Raw genomic sequence first — 16,842 nt, 5'->3', positions numbered from 1 at the left:
CTTTAAAAATGGAGTGGGTGTTTGTGTGTGTGTGTGTGTGTGTGTGTGTGTGTGTGAAAGAGAGAGACAGAGACAAAGAAGAAGGCTTGGGGGAGGGAGGCCGTGGCGGCTAACATAGAAAGAATATAATATTAAATGAGGAGTTGCGTCCAGATTTTAAATTTAGAAAATTTTATGGGGGAAATCTTTAAAGGATTAAGGGACCAATTAACATTGATCAGTTTAAACTTTTCCGTTTCATACTTAATGGGTAGAAATATATTTTAAAGAACTGATAACAAATATGAAAGCAATAGAGGCTGTCTGACAGTGGATTGATTGGAAAGAGAACTGACCTTGGAGTTAAGAAAATCTTAGCTCAGGTCCTGCCTCTGATACATTCAGAGCAATTCTGGGCAATTTCCTCAGCCTCTCAGTGCTACAGACAGTTAGCTAAAGCTATAAAGGCACTAAACTGCATTGGGACAAGGAGTTTTCTCATGTGAACGTCATTTATACCAATGAGTTCATAGGTCCAGTCCCTGTCCCTATATAAGAACAAGATCCTTTCCCCAAAGGATAGCCAGTTTTCAAATTAAGAAACAATAACTATGATAAAATATTCCAGATCATTAAAAATAACAAAAATGCAAATTAAAACAACTGTTAGTTTCTCATGACACTCATCTCATTAGCAAAAGTGAGAAATGAAGAAAATGACAATTGTTACAGAGGTTCTGGGAGAGGACAAAGAGTCTGCTGTGGAGCTGTCCAGCCATTCAGGAAAACAATTTGAAATTAGACCCAAAAGTCTATCTGATCCTTTTTTAACCTAGTAATATTACTACAAGGCTTATATTCCAAAGTAAAAGACACAAGCAAAGGACCTATAAGTACAAAAAATATTTATAGCAGCACCTTTTTGTTGTAGCAAAGAACTAAAACAGAATGGGTGTCCATCATTTGAGAATGACTGATCAAATCATGAAATATGAATACAATAGAATAGTACTGTGCTAGATGAAATGATACATATGATGAATTCAAAGAAACTTGGAAATACTGGTAAGAAGCAATAAAAAGTAAAATGAGCAGAACCAGGACACGAATTTATATAATGACTACAGTAACTTAAAGGAAAACGACTGTGAAAGACTTCAGACCTCTGGTAACTGTAGTAACAAATGATGACTTGAAAAGACTGGTGATAAGATGTTCCTTTTGCCTCTTGCTAAAGAAGTAATGGTTTAGAGGTACAGAATGAGACATTCATTTTGACACATGGCCAGTGTGTTTGTGTTTGCTTGGCTCTTTTACACTGCCAGGCTTCTTTTTGGTGGAAAGGTGAATTTGAAGGCACTTCAGATAGAGACATCACTTGAACTACCTATCTCCCATGGCTGTAATGAGGAAAACACTTAGTAAATCTAGTCTCGTTGGAAAACAACTTGGAACTGTGATTAAAAAGCTATTAAACTGTGCATACCCTTTCACCTACTACTAGGTGTATACCCCAAAGGGAATCAAAGAAAGAAGAAAAGGATCCATAAATGCAAAAATACTTATAGCAGCTCTTTTTGTGGTAGCAAAGATTTGTAAACTAAGGAAATGCCTATTAATTGTAGAATGATTGAAAAATATTATACAAATGTGATAGAATACTACTACGTTGTAAGAAATGATAAAGGGGATGATTTTAGAAAAACCTAAGAAGACATGTATGAACTATTGCAGGGTAACAAAATCAGGGGCACAATTTATAAAGTAACAACAATATTGTAAAGACAATCAACTCTGAAAGAATTAGCAACTTTGATCAACACAATGACTAACCATAATTCCAAAAAACTCGTGATGAAACATGTTACCTACCTCCAGATAGAGCTGATGAATTCAGAGTGCAGATAGAAACATACCTTCTTTTTTGGAAATGGCTACTGTTTGCATGATTATATATATATATTTGCAATGGATTTTTTTTTTCTTGTCTTCTCAATGAAGGGATGGGGGAAAGAGCAGAATTTAGCAAAATGAAATAAAATTGGGGGTAATTTTAAAATCACTTTAAAAAGGAGTAACCCTAAGAAAGAAAAGAACATCAATTTTAAAAAGTTTTAATTCACTGAAGAGTTCAGAAAAGGACATAAGCAGGACAATATTGTTACTACCTTGTTTAATATGTACTTTTAAAAAACTTGTATATAAAAAGATCCTGTTTAATATACAATCCAGTTTTTGTTCATCTTGTCTATTTAAGTTTTGTATTTGATTAAATTCATAGTACATTTATGTGTTGTAAAAGATAAAAATAACTTTCATTATATAGAACTTGAAAGATTTACAAAGTGTTTTCCTCATAACAGCCTTGGAGGTAGGTAGTTCAAGTTTGGATGTCTTTATTTTAACTAATAAGGAAAATGAGGATAAAGGAACTTTCTTGTTTATGGTAACTGACAAAATCAGAACAGCATAGTAGAAAATACTGGATTTTTAGTGGGAAGATATGAGCTAAAATCCTGCCTCTCATCTTTACTCTCTGTATGACCCTGAGCAAGTCACTTAATATCTCTTAGTCTCACTTACCTTGTCTGTAACGGGTATATTAATAATTACTGTACCTATGTCAAAGGATTATTGTGAAGATAGCACTATATAAATGTAAATATGGTCATAACAATTATTTTTAATAAATTAGGTCTCGACTACAAATTCACAATTTTCCATCATACCTCGTTGATTCCTTTTCATACATATATACACATAAATCTCTTCATAAATTTTTATTTCCAGTGTTACAATATATGTAAAATTGCAAGTGGAAGGAAATCTGACACTATCACAACTTCCTAGAAGAGCTCTGTCCTCATTCAGAAGAATTTGACCAGTCCATCCACAAGTGAGATTTCAATATGCACATTAATGAATATCCTATGGAATTTGTCCAGTATTATCTATATCTGGGCCAGACAATACAGATGAACCTAGTGAGGTTCAGAGTTAAAAAAGAGCACAAGCTAGAAATTAACTGCAAAGCACTTTTACTGACCCCCAAGTTGCCATAACAGCAAAGAATTGCCTTTTTTTTTTTTTTTATAGTATTGCTATATGGCAGCAAGATATGAGACAGTTCCAGAGAACTAAAAATGAGCAAGGTGAGAAAGATGAGAAAAGTTCATGGTGGGTGTGAGCAAACTAACATATAACCAATAAGGCTTTCCAAAGAAAAACTAAAGTGAAGGATGTCATTAAGGGTTTGTATGACAGAAAGAAGATGAGCTAGTTACATAGCAATGATGGCAGTTGGACAGCCAGAATGTTCCACTCATACCAACTCAATATCAGGAGAAGGTGAAGGTGGACCCTTTGTGGTTGACTTTGGGGGAGAAAATTTATGTGAGTCAAACAGAATGGTCAGCCATTGGATGGATTGCAATCTGCATCATTGGAGGGAACTTCTGATTTGATGAGATCATAGATCTATTTGAATATATAGGAAAATGGCAGGAAATAAGGAAAAGTATTGTTTTGTAAAACAAGGGAAAACAGGTTCCCTAGAAAGCATGGTAGGAGATCTAAATAAATAAGATCTTCCCAAAAGATTTATAGATGAAACTAGAAGAAAAACAATTAGCTACTCAAACAGATTTGCTGTCATTTCCACAGTAATCAATTCTCATCATCAATGAGAGTAGACACTCAACACTTTAGTATTGTATGGAATTTATGGAAGAAGTGAAAATGTCACTTGAGAAGATGAAGATACAGAGAATGACTGAATATGACAAAATATTTACAAAAGAAATCTAAGGTAGAGGTGACATTTTTGAAGATACTCAGATTAGTTTTTAATCTATCTCAGGAAGATTCCTAAAGAATAAAAAAAATCACAGATACCATTACCAAAAAAAAAAGGAAATTCAAAAGATAACACCTTATGAGTTATGTCTACTCATCTTCCTCAAGTCTTTAGGAGAAAGGTATATATACATGTCCAGGTTGTTCTTTGTTCACAGTGTGAAAAGAACAAGAAGATTTTCACAGAGTATGAAGGTCATGGTCACGTAATTGACTGGAAGGTACAAAATATACAAAATCTTGCTATTTATCGAATACAGAAACATTTAGTTCAGTACTACAAAACAAAACTTTAATAACTCTCCTTCAATATAATGTCTACCATGTATATGTTAATGTCATAAAATCTTCCTTGATGGTTGCAGTGACAGAAAAAATCTTCACCGATTCCCTGATGATCACTCTCAGTTGGTTGTTATCCTTCCTCTTTGAAGAGGACCAAAATGACATCACCATGATACAGTGAAATTTCAGTGTGTCCGACTGGCTGATCAGACCAATACAAGCACAGAATGCTGTACCACAGGTTGGGCACAGATAGTCCGTGTGAATATTTGGGGTGAATATCCCAAATTTGCACATCCTACATTTACTTTGTGCTGTCTCAGTTCTGCTTTGCTCAAAGAGCACAGCATCCTTTCTGATGTAGGCATGCCATGCTGAGCAGCCCTGTTCCAGTGTCTCCCATGTTGCAGTCAAATCCAGAGTTCTTGAGAGAGACTTTGAGAGTGTCCTTGTATTGTTTCTTCTGGCCACAATGTGATCACCTGCCCCATGAGAGTTCTCCATAAAATTGTCTTTTTGGCAAGCGTACATTTTGCATTCAAACAACGTGGCCAGCCCATTAGAGTTTCGCTCTCTGAAGCGTAGTTTGAATACTTGGCAGTTCAGCTTGAGCAAGGACTTCTGTTTTGGTACCTTATCCTGCCAGGTAATCCTCAGAATCTTCCTAAGACAGTTCAAATGGAAATGATTCAGTTTCCTGGCATGGCACTGGTAGACCATCCATGTTTCACAAGAATATAACCATGAGGTCAGCACAAAAGCTCTGTAGACCTTCTGTTTGGTAGTCGGTCTAATACCTTTTCTCTCCCAAACTTTTCTTTGGAGCCTGCCAAACACTGAGCTAGCTCTGACAATGTATGCGTCAACCTCATTGTCAATGTGTATATCCTTGGAAAGTACACTACCAAGGTAAGTGAACTTATCCACAGCATTCAAAACTTCTCCATTTGTTGCAACCGATGGTTCCACGTATGGTTAGTGTAGTGGTGGCTGATGGAGTACCTGTGTTTTCTTGGTGTTAACTGTTAGGCCAAAATTAGCACAGGCAGCAGAGAATTGATCCATACTTTGTAGCATTTCAGCTTCAGAGGCTGCATTGAGTGCACAGTCATCTGCAAACAGAAGTCATGCAGCAACACTCCCTCCACTTTGGTCTTGGCTTGTAGCTTTTTCAAATCGAAGAACTTGCCATCTGTACAGTAGTTGACTTTGACGCCGCATTCATCCTCATTGAAAGCATTTGACAACATGAAACGTCATGCTAAACATCATGCTGAAAACATGCTAAAAAAGCATGGGAGCAAGCACACAGTGCTGTTTCACTCCATTGGTGAGTGGGAAAGCACGAGAGCATTGTCCATTATCCAGAACCTGGGCAAACATGCCATCATGAAATTGACATACAATGCTGATTAACTTCTCTGGGCAACCAAATTTTGACATAATTTTCCATCAGCCCTCATGACTAACAGTGTCAAAGGCCTTGGTCAGATCTACAAATGTTGTGTACTCTGTTCTGCTCCTGGCATTTCTTCTGGAGTTGTTGGGCAGCAAACACAATATCAACTGTTCCTCAGCCCTTTCTGAAGCCACACTGGCTCTCATGTATATGACCATCTTCCAGGTGAAGGATCAGCCTATTAAGGAGGACTGTAGCAAGAACTTTGCCAGCATTGACTAAGGGAGAGATCTCCCTGTGGTTGTCACAGGACAATCTATTCCCTTTACCCTTATAGAGATGGACAATGGAGGCATCCTTGAACTCCTGAGGGATAGCCTCCTCTTGCCATATAACCTGGAAAGTTTGAGTCAGCTTTTGTATGAGCAATGCTCCCCCTACCTTGTAAATCTCAGCTGGAATAGAATCAGCCCCAGGTGCTTTGCCACATGAAAGGACCCTAATGGCCCTCAAAACCTCTTCTTCGGTTGGAGGTTCAGCTAAGGAGAAATTGACTTCAACCTGAGGGAAACTGTCAGTGGCCTCAGCATTGATTGATGATGATCTGTTGAGAACACTATGGAAGTATTCAGCCCATCTCTCTAGGATCATGTCCTTATCATTAATCAACGTGGCTCCATCAAGCACTGAGTAGTTGTGATGCACCATAGGTTTTCAGTCCATAAATAGCTCTCAGGGAATCATATTAGCACTTTGGATTGTTACTTTCAGCATAAAACTGAATGTCATCTGCCTTCTTACTGAGCCAGGAATCCTGCATTTCTCTAACCTTTGCTTGTACTTTGCTTTTGATGGATTTAAGTGCTACCTTCTTAGAGGTGGATGAACTATCCTGCTGGTAAATCCTGTGGAGTTCTCGTTTTTCATTTAGCAGCTTCTGAATTTCCCCATCATTTTCATCAAACCAGTCTTGGTGTTTGCGAGTGTTCTGACCCAGACGAGCAAATGCAGTGCTGTACACCAAATCTCTGAAAGCTGCCCACTCCTTTTCTGCTCCACTGCTGCCAACTGTGTGTTGGCTCAACTTTCCCTGAGTAAGCAACAAACAGTTCACACTCAGAGAAGAGCTCTAAGTTGTGGACATCAATTTTTCTGGTAGTCATTTTGCCTTGGGGGCTGCGCTTTTGATGAATGCGAATATTTAGCTTGGAAAGGATAAGTCTGTGATCAGTCCAGCACTCTGTACCACACATTGCCTTTGTCACTGCAGAAGGATCAATATCAGACATGACTTAAAAGAACAGATGTATACTTGTTAGAGGTGTTTGTACAGGACATCCTCTATGGTAGTGGTAGAGTCCCAGTGGAATGGGAGGATTCCATATCCATGGTGATATTGTCCACTTCAGTGGTTTTTAACCTTTTTTGGGTCATGGTCCATTTTCTAGGTCTCATGAAGCCTTTGATTCTTATCTCAAAATAATAGTTTTAAATGCATAAAATATATAATACGTAGAATTTCAAAGGAAATCAATTGTGCTGAAATGTTACCAAAAAATTCTTTTTAGAGTTCATGGACTCTATGTTAAAAAACCCCTGGTCTAGTTTTATCTGTTTGTGGATAAAGACTGTGTCAATGAAATAATTCTCCATACAAAGAATTACAGATTTTGAGAGTGGGAATAGACCTTATTGGCCTTAGTCTAGTTCAGTCCATATCATAGGGTCTCCTTAAAAGAGAGTTAGTTACCTAGGAATCAGTGTAGGAAAAATCAAGAATATTTTCCAGATTATAATCTGATGAATAGCTCATTGAGTCATCCACCAACACATGTACAATGAACAGGCAGCAAAGAACAACAATGCATTGAACCCAGAGTCAAGTAAGAGAATAGGTTTGGGGAAATGTGTATGACTTTGAGCCCTTCCAGAGTGATCTAGAATACAATCCCATCCTTCCAACATCAGTCTTATACCCCACCAAGCTACTTCCCACTCTTTTCATCTCCTTTTTACGTCTTACCTTCTCACAGGAGACTGTGAGCTTCTTGAGGGCCAGGACTTTTTTTCATCTTTCTTTGTATTTTCAGTACTTAGCATGATATATAATAGGTGCTTAGTAATGTGTATTGATTGTAGTCTTCTGTGTGTATTCTCCATGTTTAAGTGTAAACATGATACCTATTCAGATATACTGCATTCATTTGAACCAGGTGAATGAGGTTTCATTATCATTTCTAGTTAAACTTCTATGGTTGTTACTATTATTATGACTACCCCTTTGACTCAGCAGTACCATTACTGTGTCTGTTTCCAAAGATGGCTAGGGGAGGAGGAAAAGAACCTCTATGTTCTAAAATATTTATAGCAGCTCTCCTGTGATGACACCATCAATCTGGGAATGGCTGAACAAGTTGTGGCATAGGATTGGGATGGAATACTTCTGTGCTATAAGAAATGATGAGTTCAGTGACTTAGAAAAATATGGATAGACTTGCACAAAATAATGAAGAATGAAATGAGCAGAACCAAGAGAATGTATAGAGTAACAGCAATTTTAAGAACAACTTTGAGCAAATAAATTATTTTGACTATTATAAATACCCAAATTAACTACAAAGGACATATAAAGGAAGACATTATCTGCACCCAGAGAAAGAACTAGTAAATAGATGTATGATTTTACATGTATATACATATGTATGTATACACACACACACACACACACACATACACATATTAGTGTCTAATGGTAGCCATCTCGAGGTGGGGGAGTAGAAAAAATATACAGGATAGGGTAACTATTGTACAGTTGTACATAATAGAGTTTCAATTTCATGTGCAATCATCTTTTTAAAAATTATACTATGTTATGGAAATGCTTATTTTAGTCCATAAATTAAAAATTAAACAAATAAAAATTAAAATTACTCATAAAGCAATATGTATGAATAGTTTGGCCAGGAACCATCAGGGTCTTCCCCTCCTGGTTTGATTTTTTTTTTTTTAAATTATTATTAAAGGGGCCATCCCTTGAGTAACTACTTAAAGAGGCTTTTTCAGTAAATGGGTGTTACCTCACTCAAAGTGAAAACCTGAAAAGACCTTAGCCTAAAAGAATCAGGGTCACCCCTTTTATCCTGGGCTATCTCCAGTCATTGTGACCACTAGACCCAGATGGCTCTGGAGGAGAAATTGAGGCTCGTGACTTTGCACGGTCCTCCCTCAAATCAAAGTCAGCTGCAGGTCATGTCATCATCTCCCTGATGTCATAGTCCTCTTCGAGAACAAAGGACAAACACAACAACAACAACTCAATGAATAGTTTTACATAGATGGAGCTCTTTTTCATTCAGTGACATTTACGTATATAACTCAAGTAGTAGGATATTAAGACATTGGTTTTCCAACTTATGTTGCTTATCAAAAAGATTGCACCAGTATGCATCTCTACCCATATATAATAGTGTTCCTGTTTCTCCACAGCCTGATAGTATTGAATTTAATGTTTCTAATTATTGCTAACATTATAATGTTGCTATAAGGTGGTATTTAGGAATTACTTTTAATTTGCCTTATTCTGAATATTAGAGAACTTGAAGTTTTTCACATGGCTAATTATTTTATTTTCTTCAATATTTTCCCATCTTTAGGCTGCAGGTACTTCAAATGAAGAAATTAATCTGAGTCAGGTTGTACCCTTTCAGCCAGTTCCCGAAGAAAATGTGAGAGTGTTACCTGAGTGGAGTGAGAAAGTATCTCAGAATATTTTATCAGGTATTAGGGATAATGCTGTTTTTAAAATATTTAATTACTTTTCTCAATCAATTGGAAAAATGTGGGGGAACCCAAGAAGCATTGCTTTTGAATGACACCCATCAGAAGCATAAAGCTTTCCTAATGGATAATAAAGGGTTAATATACAAATATATATCAATATGCAAAGTTCTAGCTAAACATCATTTTCTTATATTAAAGGCTTCTCTTTTCACTTCAGTTTAATGTTCTTCTAAGCCTGTTTTGTTGGTAAACTCTAGCTTCCTTCGAATCTCAGCTTAAACACTATTTCCTAATTGACACTAATCTTCCCAGTTAGTACCTCCTCCCTACCCTTTCTTCTCCCCTAAAATTATTACCTTCTCTTTACTTTGTTTGTATTTTAAATATACTTATGTGTACATATTGTTTCCCTTGATAGAATATAAGGGAAGAGACCATTTTTTATCTTTGTGTTCTCATTGCCCTACGTATTGCCTGACTCATAGTAGATAATTAATATAATCTTGCTGGTTGATTGTTTCTGCTTAACCATAGAGAATTGAGAAGTAGCTTAAAGTAAAACCTTAGCAATCTGTAGAAGAATCATCTGGAATCTTCAGCCATTACAAATTGTTAGGAGGTATTTCTTTATGCAGAGTCTAAATCTATCTCTCTGCAACTATCAGTCAGTGAATATTATTAAGTACTGACTGTGAATCACATAAATTATTCTTTCTTCTAGATTCTGGGAATAAGCAGACAAATACAACCCCTCTTCTTTATGATAGTCTTTCAGATACTTAAAGGGAGCTATCATGTCCCCCAAAATAATTTTCTTCTACATGACAAACATCTCCAGTTCATTCAGTCCTCCTATGGCATGCTCTCTCATTTCCTGACCATCCTCCTCTTGTCATCCTCTAACTCACTGTTGTCATACCATGCAGGCCTCATATTGACTTATAAATAGTACACAGGTAATGTGAATATGTGGTTTTCTATTTATTTTGTTAAAGATTTCCCAATTACATTTTAATCTGATTCAGGACACTCAAGTATCGTGGGTTGTGCATTTCACCCTTCTGCTCTAGCTTGTCAATGTTGTTATATGTGAAATTTATCAAAAAGGTAAACTGAGGCAAGTTTCTCTGAGCAAGATATTATGTGTTTATAGGGACATGCAATCTGATAATAAAGGGTCAGTGACTTGACTTCATTTATGCCAAAGACCCCAAGCTGAAGATGCAACTCATTTTTATAAGCATAGAACAAAGAACAGAAATCGTATCATTGGTTAGCATCACAGGGATGAGAGATCATCAGAGAAAGATACATCAGAGAAAGTCGACATATCCCCCATATGGGATGTAGACTGCCTCTCTCTACCTCTGAGGACTGCTTTCGTGAATTTCATGGATCTCAGATGCATCCTGAAGTTACTGATAGGGACTCAGGTATGCAATGGGGCCAGGGGCTTAGTTAAGGCCACCTTAATTACTAAAGATGGGACAAGGTCAGTGAATCCAGTTTCTCAATGATAACACCAAACTTTGTAGGAAATGCTGAGAGAATGTTTTATGAAAGTAATAAGAACAAAGGTTTTCTTTAATGGTCATTGTGGGAAAGTTTAGGTCTTTGGTTTCTATCTTCAAAAAGAAGGGAGACTAAACTTTGGCACACATGAACTTCTTTACTCAGAGACAGAAGAGGCTTTATAGCTTTGTTACATAGAAAACAGAATATAGTTACAGAATAAAATCACTTACAGAGTAGAGTAAAATATAAAATCCAGGATCAAGAATTCAGTGTCCTTCCTAAACTGTAATATCCAAAACTTAACACAGTGCTACAGATCAGGTCTGACCCAGGAATAAGTTCAGCAAAACTATCACTTCCTTCATGTTTGACCCTGTGCCTCTAATAATCCAACCTGAAATTGAGTTAGCCTTTTTGGCTGCCTTATTGCCTGTTGACTCATTGAACCAGTAGTTCACTAAAACCTTTAGATCTTTTTTTACTCTGACTTTTCTTGTCACACGTATTTTATCTTGTACTTGTGAAGATTTTAGTTTTGATATCAAATAGGTCAGTTTGACTTTAATGTAGAATAAATGGAAGACAGTAATGTGCAGTAAATCGGGAAAGGTAGGCTGGAGTCAGATTATGAAGGGTTTTAAATGCCAACCAGAAGAGTTTACATTTTATCCTAGAGGCAATGGAAAGCTACAAAAGCTTCTTGAGAAAGAAGGTGACAGAATCAGACTTGTACTTTGGGAAGACTATTTTGGCATCTGTATAGAAGATGAATTTGAAAAGGGAGAGATTGGAATTGGAGAAACCAGTTAAGAGGCTGTGGCAGTAGTGTAAGTGAGGCTGGTGAGGGTCTGAATGAAGGTGGTGACTGAATAGAGTGAAGGGAATGGAAGCAGAAGTTATTTGGGAGGTATGGAGAAGTGAGAAAGAGGGAAGAATTAAGGCTGACCCTAAGGTTTTGAATCTGGATGACTAAAAAGAAAGGTGGCACCCTCAACAGAAATAGGGAAGTTTGGGTGGAAGAGAAATAGGTTTTTCTTTGATAGAGAGGCATAATGAACTTGAAAATCCTAAAGAACAAGCAGTTAGTGATACATGAGTAGTGCTTAAGAGAGAGACTAGGGCTAGATTATAGGTATGGGAGTTATCTTCAAGTTGATAATTCGATTCTTGGAATTTAAAGTACTAAGAGAGGACATAAAGGAGAAAAGCAGAGGCCTCAAGACACCCACATTTAGTATGTGAACAAAATGATGATGCAGTACAGAAGCCTGAAAAACAGATAGGAGAAAACTAAAATGAACAGTTTGATCAAAGCCAGAGAGGAAAGAAATTATATCCAAGAGAAGTCAGTAGTGTCATATGTTGTCAAGAAGGAGGAAGACTCAGAAAGTCATCAGGTACAGAGTAATTTCAGTGGAGTGGAAACCAGATTGAAACTGAATGAGAAGGAAGTGGTAGCTGTGAATGTAGATACCTTTTGTTTTGTTTTTATGGGAGCTTACCTATGGAAGGAAGGAGAGATATATGAAGATAGCTTGCAGAGATAGTGGGGTCAAGATAAGGTCTTTTGATTATTAGAGTTAATTGAGTACGTTTGTAGATAACACAGAAGGAGCCAGCTGATGGAGACAGATGATTGGAAAAGAGGGGAAAGAATAATTAAAGGGGCAAGCTTCTAGGAGGAAATGGGGTCATGGGTTAGAGTTAGAGAAATTGACCTTGATTAGAAGGACTGCCTTAACTGCAGCTGGAACAAAACAGGAGAAAGAGGAGAGGGGGTTGATGAACAGATTTTGAGGTACGGAGTAGGGAAGAAAAGAAATTCATAATGGACGGCCATGCAGAAAATGTAAGGCAAGATCATCAGCTGAGAATGATAGAAGGGTGAAGGGACAGATTTGGAAGAGCCACTGTGGGAAATGTGGTGATATTAGGGAAGACTAAAAAAATTGTTGTGGAGCAGTGAGGGTCCAGCTGAGATTAGGTGACAGATTTGTGCCACTGGTTATGTGATTAACTCTAGTGCTATTTAGTATCATGAATAGTAGCCAAGAACATGAATGGGGAAGGTCTCAAAGATGAGATTTGGAAAGACATATGATGTAAGCTCCTTGAGGTCAAGGATCATTTTGTGTTCAAATCCCTGACTCATAGCTTAGTAGTTGGTATGTTCACATGCCTCTGTGTGTGTGTGTGTGTGTGTGTGTGTGTAATTTTTTTTTATTTTGAACTTAAATACAAAATAAGAAAAGAAATGCCTTGTATATAGCAGAACATAGGAGAGAATTCAATGTAAAACAGTAAGTTTCTGTTTCAAGAAAGCCTGTATAATAAATACTACTCATTGTATTCAGAACTGTCCATCTTTTCTTTCCTTTCTTTTGTAGGTTTTCTTTTGTTCTCTGCTTTGCACTTCTTTATTTTTTCCCCTCACACTCTCAAAGCAGGCTACAATTAATCATGGATACATACATGTATACATACATATATACACACATGTGTGTATGATACACATACATGTATATGCATGTACACATAAATATGCACACATACATAGATATTTATAATCATACATGTATGTTTACACTCATACATGTTAGTCCATGCCATGCTTATCTCCACCTGCCATCTGTTTCTCTTCCTGAAGGTGAACAGCATCCTCCTTCGTAAGTCCAAATCTTTGCATGCTTTTCTAGTTCAACTAGCTCATTATTTCCTGCACCACAGCAGTATTCTACCCCAGTCACATTTTTCTGAGCGATCTCAGCAATGCTCTCACCTTATAATATAGTTTAAGGACTGATACTGTTGAATCTGTTTCCTTTACATCTTTCTTTGAAGTTTCTCTTTGAAATTTGTTTGAAGATTCTAAGCCTTTGTTCTTCGAAATGAACTTTGTTATTGTTTTTAACTGAGTAAGATAATTTTTTTAGTAATTCAGTTGGGATGACATTACATAAATAGATTAGTTAGGTAAAAGTGTCATTTTTTTTTATATTGACTTTACCTACACATAAACAATAAGTACTACTTCATTTGTTTAGATCTTAGTTTATTTGTATAAAAAGTTTTTTATGTTTGTGTTCTTACGGTTCCTGTGTCTGTTTGGTAGGTGTACTCTCAGGTATACTGTCTAGTTATCTTAAATGCTTCAAAACAGTATTGAATCATATGGCTGATATATATGTAGTTTCTCTATTTTTCTTTTTTGATTAAATCTTAGCTTTAACTTGTCTGAGATCATGATTACTACTCCTGCTTTTTTTGCGTTATGAATTCTGCTCCTAACCTTTTTTTTTGTTTATGTGTTTCTCTCATTTTTATAGCATTTCCTGAAAGAATATATTGTTAAATTCAAATTTTTTATCTGCTGTCAGTTTCCACCTTATAGGTAAATTCATCCCATCTACATTCTGAACTGTAACTACTTGCCATATATTTCCCTACTTTCTATTTTCCTTCACTGCCCTTCTCACCCTCTTCCTGTTCCTCCTCCCTCCTCTACTTCCACTCACTGCCTTGCCCTCCTTTTTCTTTACCTATTTCCCCCTCCAATAATCCCCTCCCTTATCCTCTCCCCTCACCCTATCCCCTTACCCTCTTGTTTCTTTCTGAATTTAGAAGACTTGTATACCCTTCTGGATATATATATATATATATTGTTTCCTCTTTAACCCATTCCCAATGAGAATAAGGTTTTAGCACTACCCACCCTCCCCTCTACTAGCTTCTTTTGTATCTTTTCCCCTTTTTTTGCTTCATTTTTATGAGATAATTTCTCCTTTTTATCTCTCCCTACACATTTTTATTTTTTGCAGACTCATCCCATCACACTCAGTTCAACCCAGGACTTTCTTTCAGATTATGCAAATAAAAATGACAGGCATAAAAGAACTTGTAATGTTTTAATATATAAAAAGTAAGCCATTTGACCTTACTGTGTACCTTATAATTGGTCTTTAATGTTTACTTTACGTTTCTCCTAGATGTTGTGTAGCTAATTTTCCCTTAAGCTCTGTTTTTGTAACAAATACCTGAAAGGCTTTCAGTTTGTTAAATGTCCAATTTTTTTTCATTCAGGATTATATTTAACTTTGATGGGTAAGTTATCTTTGGTCATACCCCACCTCTTTTTGCTGTATAAAATATAGTATTCCATGACCTACAGTCCTTCAATGTAGTGGCTGCTAGGTCTTACGTAATCCTTATTGTACTTCTATGATATTTAAATTGGTTTTTTTTTCTTGTTGTGTCTAGTATTTTTCTCCCTAATCTGGGAACTCTGAAACTTGGCTATCATATTCCTATAAGTTTTCCTCCTCACCACCTCAGATGGTGATTGGTGGATTTTTTCTATTTCTGCTTTGCCTTCTTGTTCTAGAACTTCAGGGCAATTTTCCTTAATAACTTATTGTAATATTGTATCAAGATTCTTTTTTATCATAATTTTCAGGCAATTTGACTATTCTTATGTTATTTCTTCTTGCTCTACTCTCCAAATCAGCTGTCTTTCTGATGGGATGTTTGTTTATATAGCCTACAAGTATTTAAACCAAAACCATCCAAAAATATCAAATCAGATTTAACTGGATTATATTGACATACAAAGATCTATAAAAGTAATAGCATTTTGGATCTGGAATAGGCCATAGATATTAGTCCAACCTTGAATTCTAGAGAAGCCAGGTGATTTGTTCTCAAGTCATGTGGCTCCTTAGATTCATTGCTAGGGCTTATCCTTTTCACAAATATCTTGAGAATTAGATTATACATTTTCTAGAATAATGCCGCTAAGGTTTCTCAACTCTTTAGAAACCAAATTTCCCTTTGTACCTAACACAAATTGTTACTGCTGCTACTGATTCTTCATTCTGTATTTAGTAAATAGTAGCCACCTGTGGCCTAAGGAGGCTCCTTTCATAGGATCCTATCCTATTTCAAACTAAATAATTAGTCTAGTTCCTTTGGCCCTTGGTAATAATATCTAAGGAGCACTTAAAAAAAAACAAAACTTATTTTTAACCATGGTAGTAAGATATAACTAAGGACCAGACTCTTCTAGTATTAATAATTTTGTGCTTTACCAATAGGATTCTTTAATTTAAAAAAAAAATTGAAAATTACTTGTTCTTAAATTCTAGAGGTAAGCTTTGAGCTTAGCTTTGACTATCCTGACTCTGCCTTCTGAACTTATTGACCATGTATTCCCTGTGAACAGGGATTTTATCATTCTTTCTACTTGTAATCCTTAGCATAGGTGCCTCACACATAGTGGTTGTTGATAAGTACTTGTTTTTTGGTTGGTGTTATAAAAAGGCTTAAAGGCATAGCTGGTGTCACAGTTACATATAATATCTTTTCTTTTCCTTTGAAAAGGCGCTTCCTGGCTGAGTTGGGGTTTAGTTAAAGGAGCTGAACTTACTGGAAAGGCAATCCATAAAGGAGCCTCCAAACTTCGAGAACATATTGAGCCTGAAGAAAAGCCATTGGAAGTTAGTCCAGCTGTGTCCAAGGGACTTTATATAGCAAAGCAGGCCACAGGAGGAGCCGTGAAAGTCAGTCAGTTCCTGGGTATGCTCTTTTTTTTTCAATTTTAGAAAAAAAAATAAACAGTCATTCAAAAGCATTTCTACAGTGGTTGACTTTATTGATGAATATTTGGAAAGAAGCAACTTTATTGAGGCAATAGGAAATGTCAGATCTGTCTCTTGAAAATATTTTCTGGTATTTGCTGTTTTAAGTGTATATGATTTCTGATAGCTAAATAGCTAAACTCTTCTAGCCTAAATATTTTTTTAATCCAACAAGGACTTTATAAAGTACTTATGTGTACTCAGTGCCAGGTCTTAGGGATACAGATGCAAAATGAAAAGTAGTCCCTGTTCTCAAGGAGCTTGCATTCTATTTGACTTAGATTTTATTGACATTCTAGTAAAAATTATTTTTGGAAATTCATTGTGGCACTTTCCTCATGTTTTATTTTTAAATAATTAAGCACAAATAAATATGTTATTTCATAGTATGCTTGG

The 16,842-nt window shown here is 36.3% G+C and overlaps 1 protein-coding gene across 10 annotated transcripts in view; it reads left to right on the top strand.

Moving 5' to 3' along the window:
* SPART (spartin) overlaps positions 1–16,842 on the top strand; it is a 45,246-nt gene that overhangs the window by 19,598 nt on the left and 8,806 nt on the right. For all 10 annotated transcript variants that reach the window (XM_072611922.1, XM_072611919.1, XM_072611916.1 and 7 more), the window contains 2 exons: positions 9,172–9,295; positions 16,190–16,384. In XM_072611922.1, the coding sequence (XP_072468023.1) occupies positions 9,172–9,295; positions 16,190–16,384 (319 nt within the window). The remainder of the gene's footprint in view (positions 1–9,171; positions 9,296–16,189; positions 16,385–16,842) is intronic.

Source organism: Notamacropus eugenii, chromosome 5, assembly GCF_028372415.1.
Source record: "Notamacropus eugenii isolate mMacEug1 chromosome 5, mMacEug1.pri_v2, whole genome shotgun sequence".
In the NCBI taxonomy this organism is placed as follows: domain Eukaryota; kingdom Metazoa; phylum Chordata; class Mammalia; order Diprotodontia; family Macropodidae; genus Notamacropus; species Notamacropus eugenii.
Note: the sequence above shows the minus strand (reverse complement) of the source record. Positions and strands in the feature narration are given on the sequence as shown.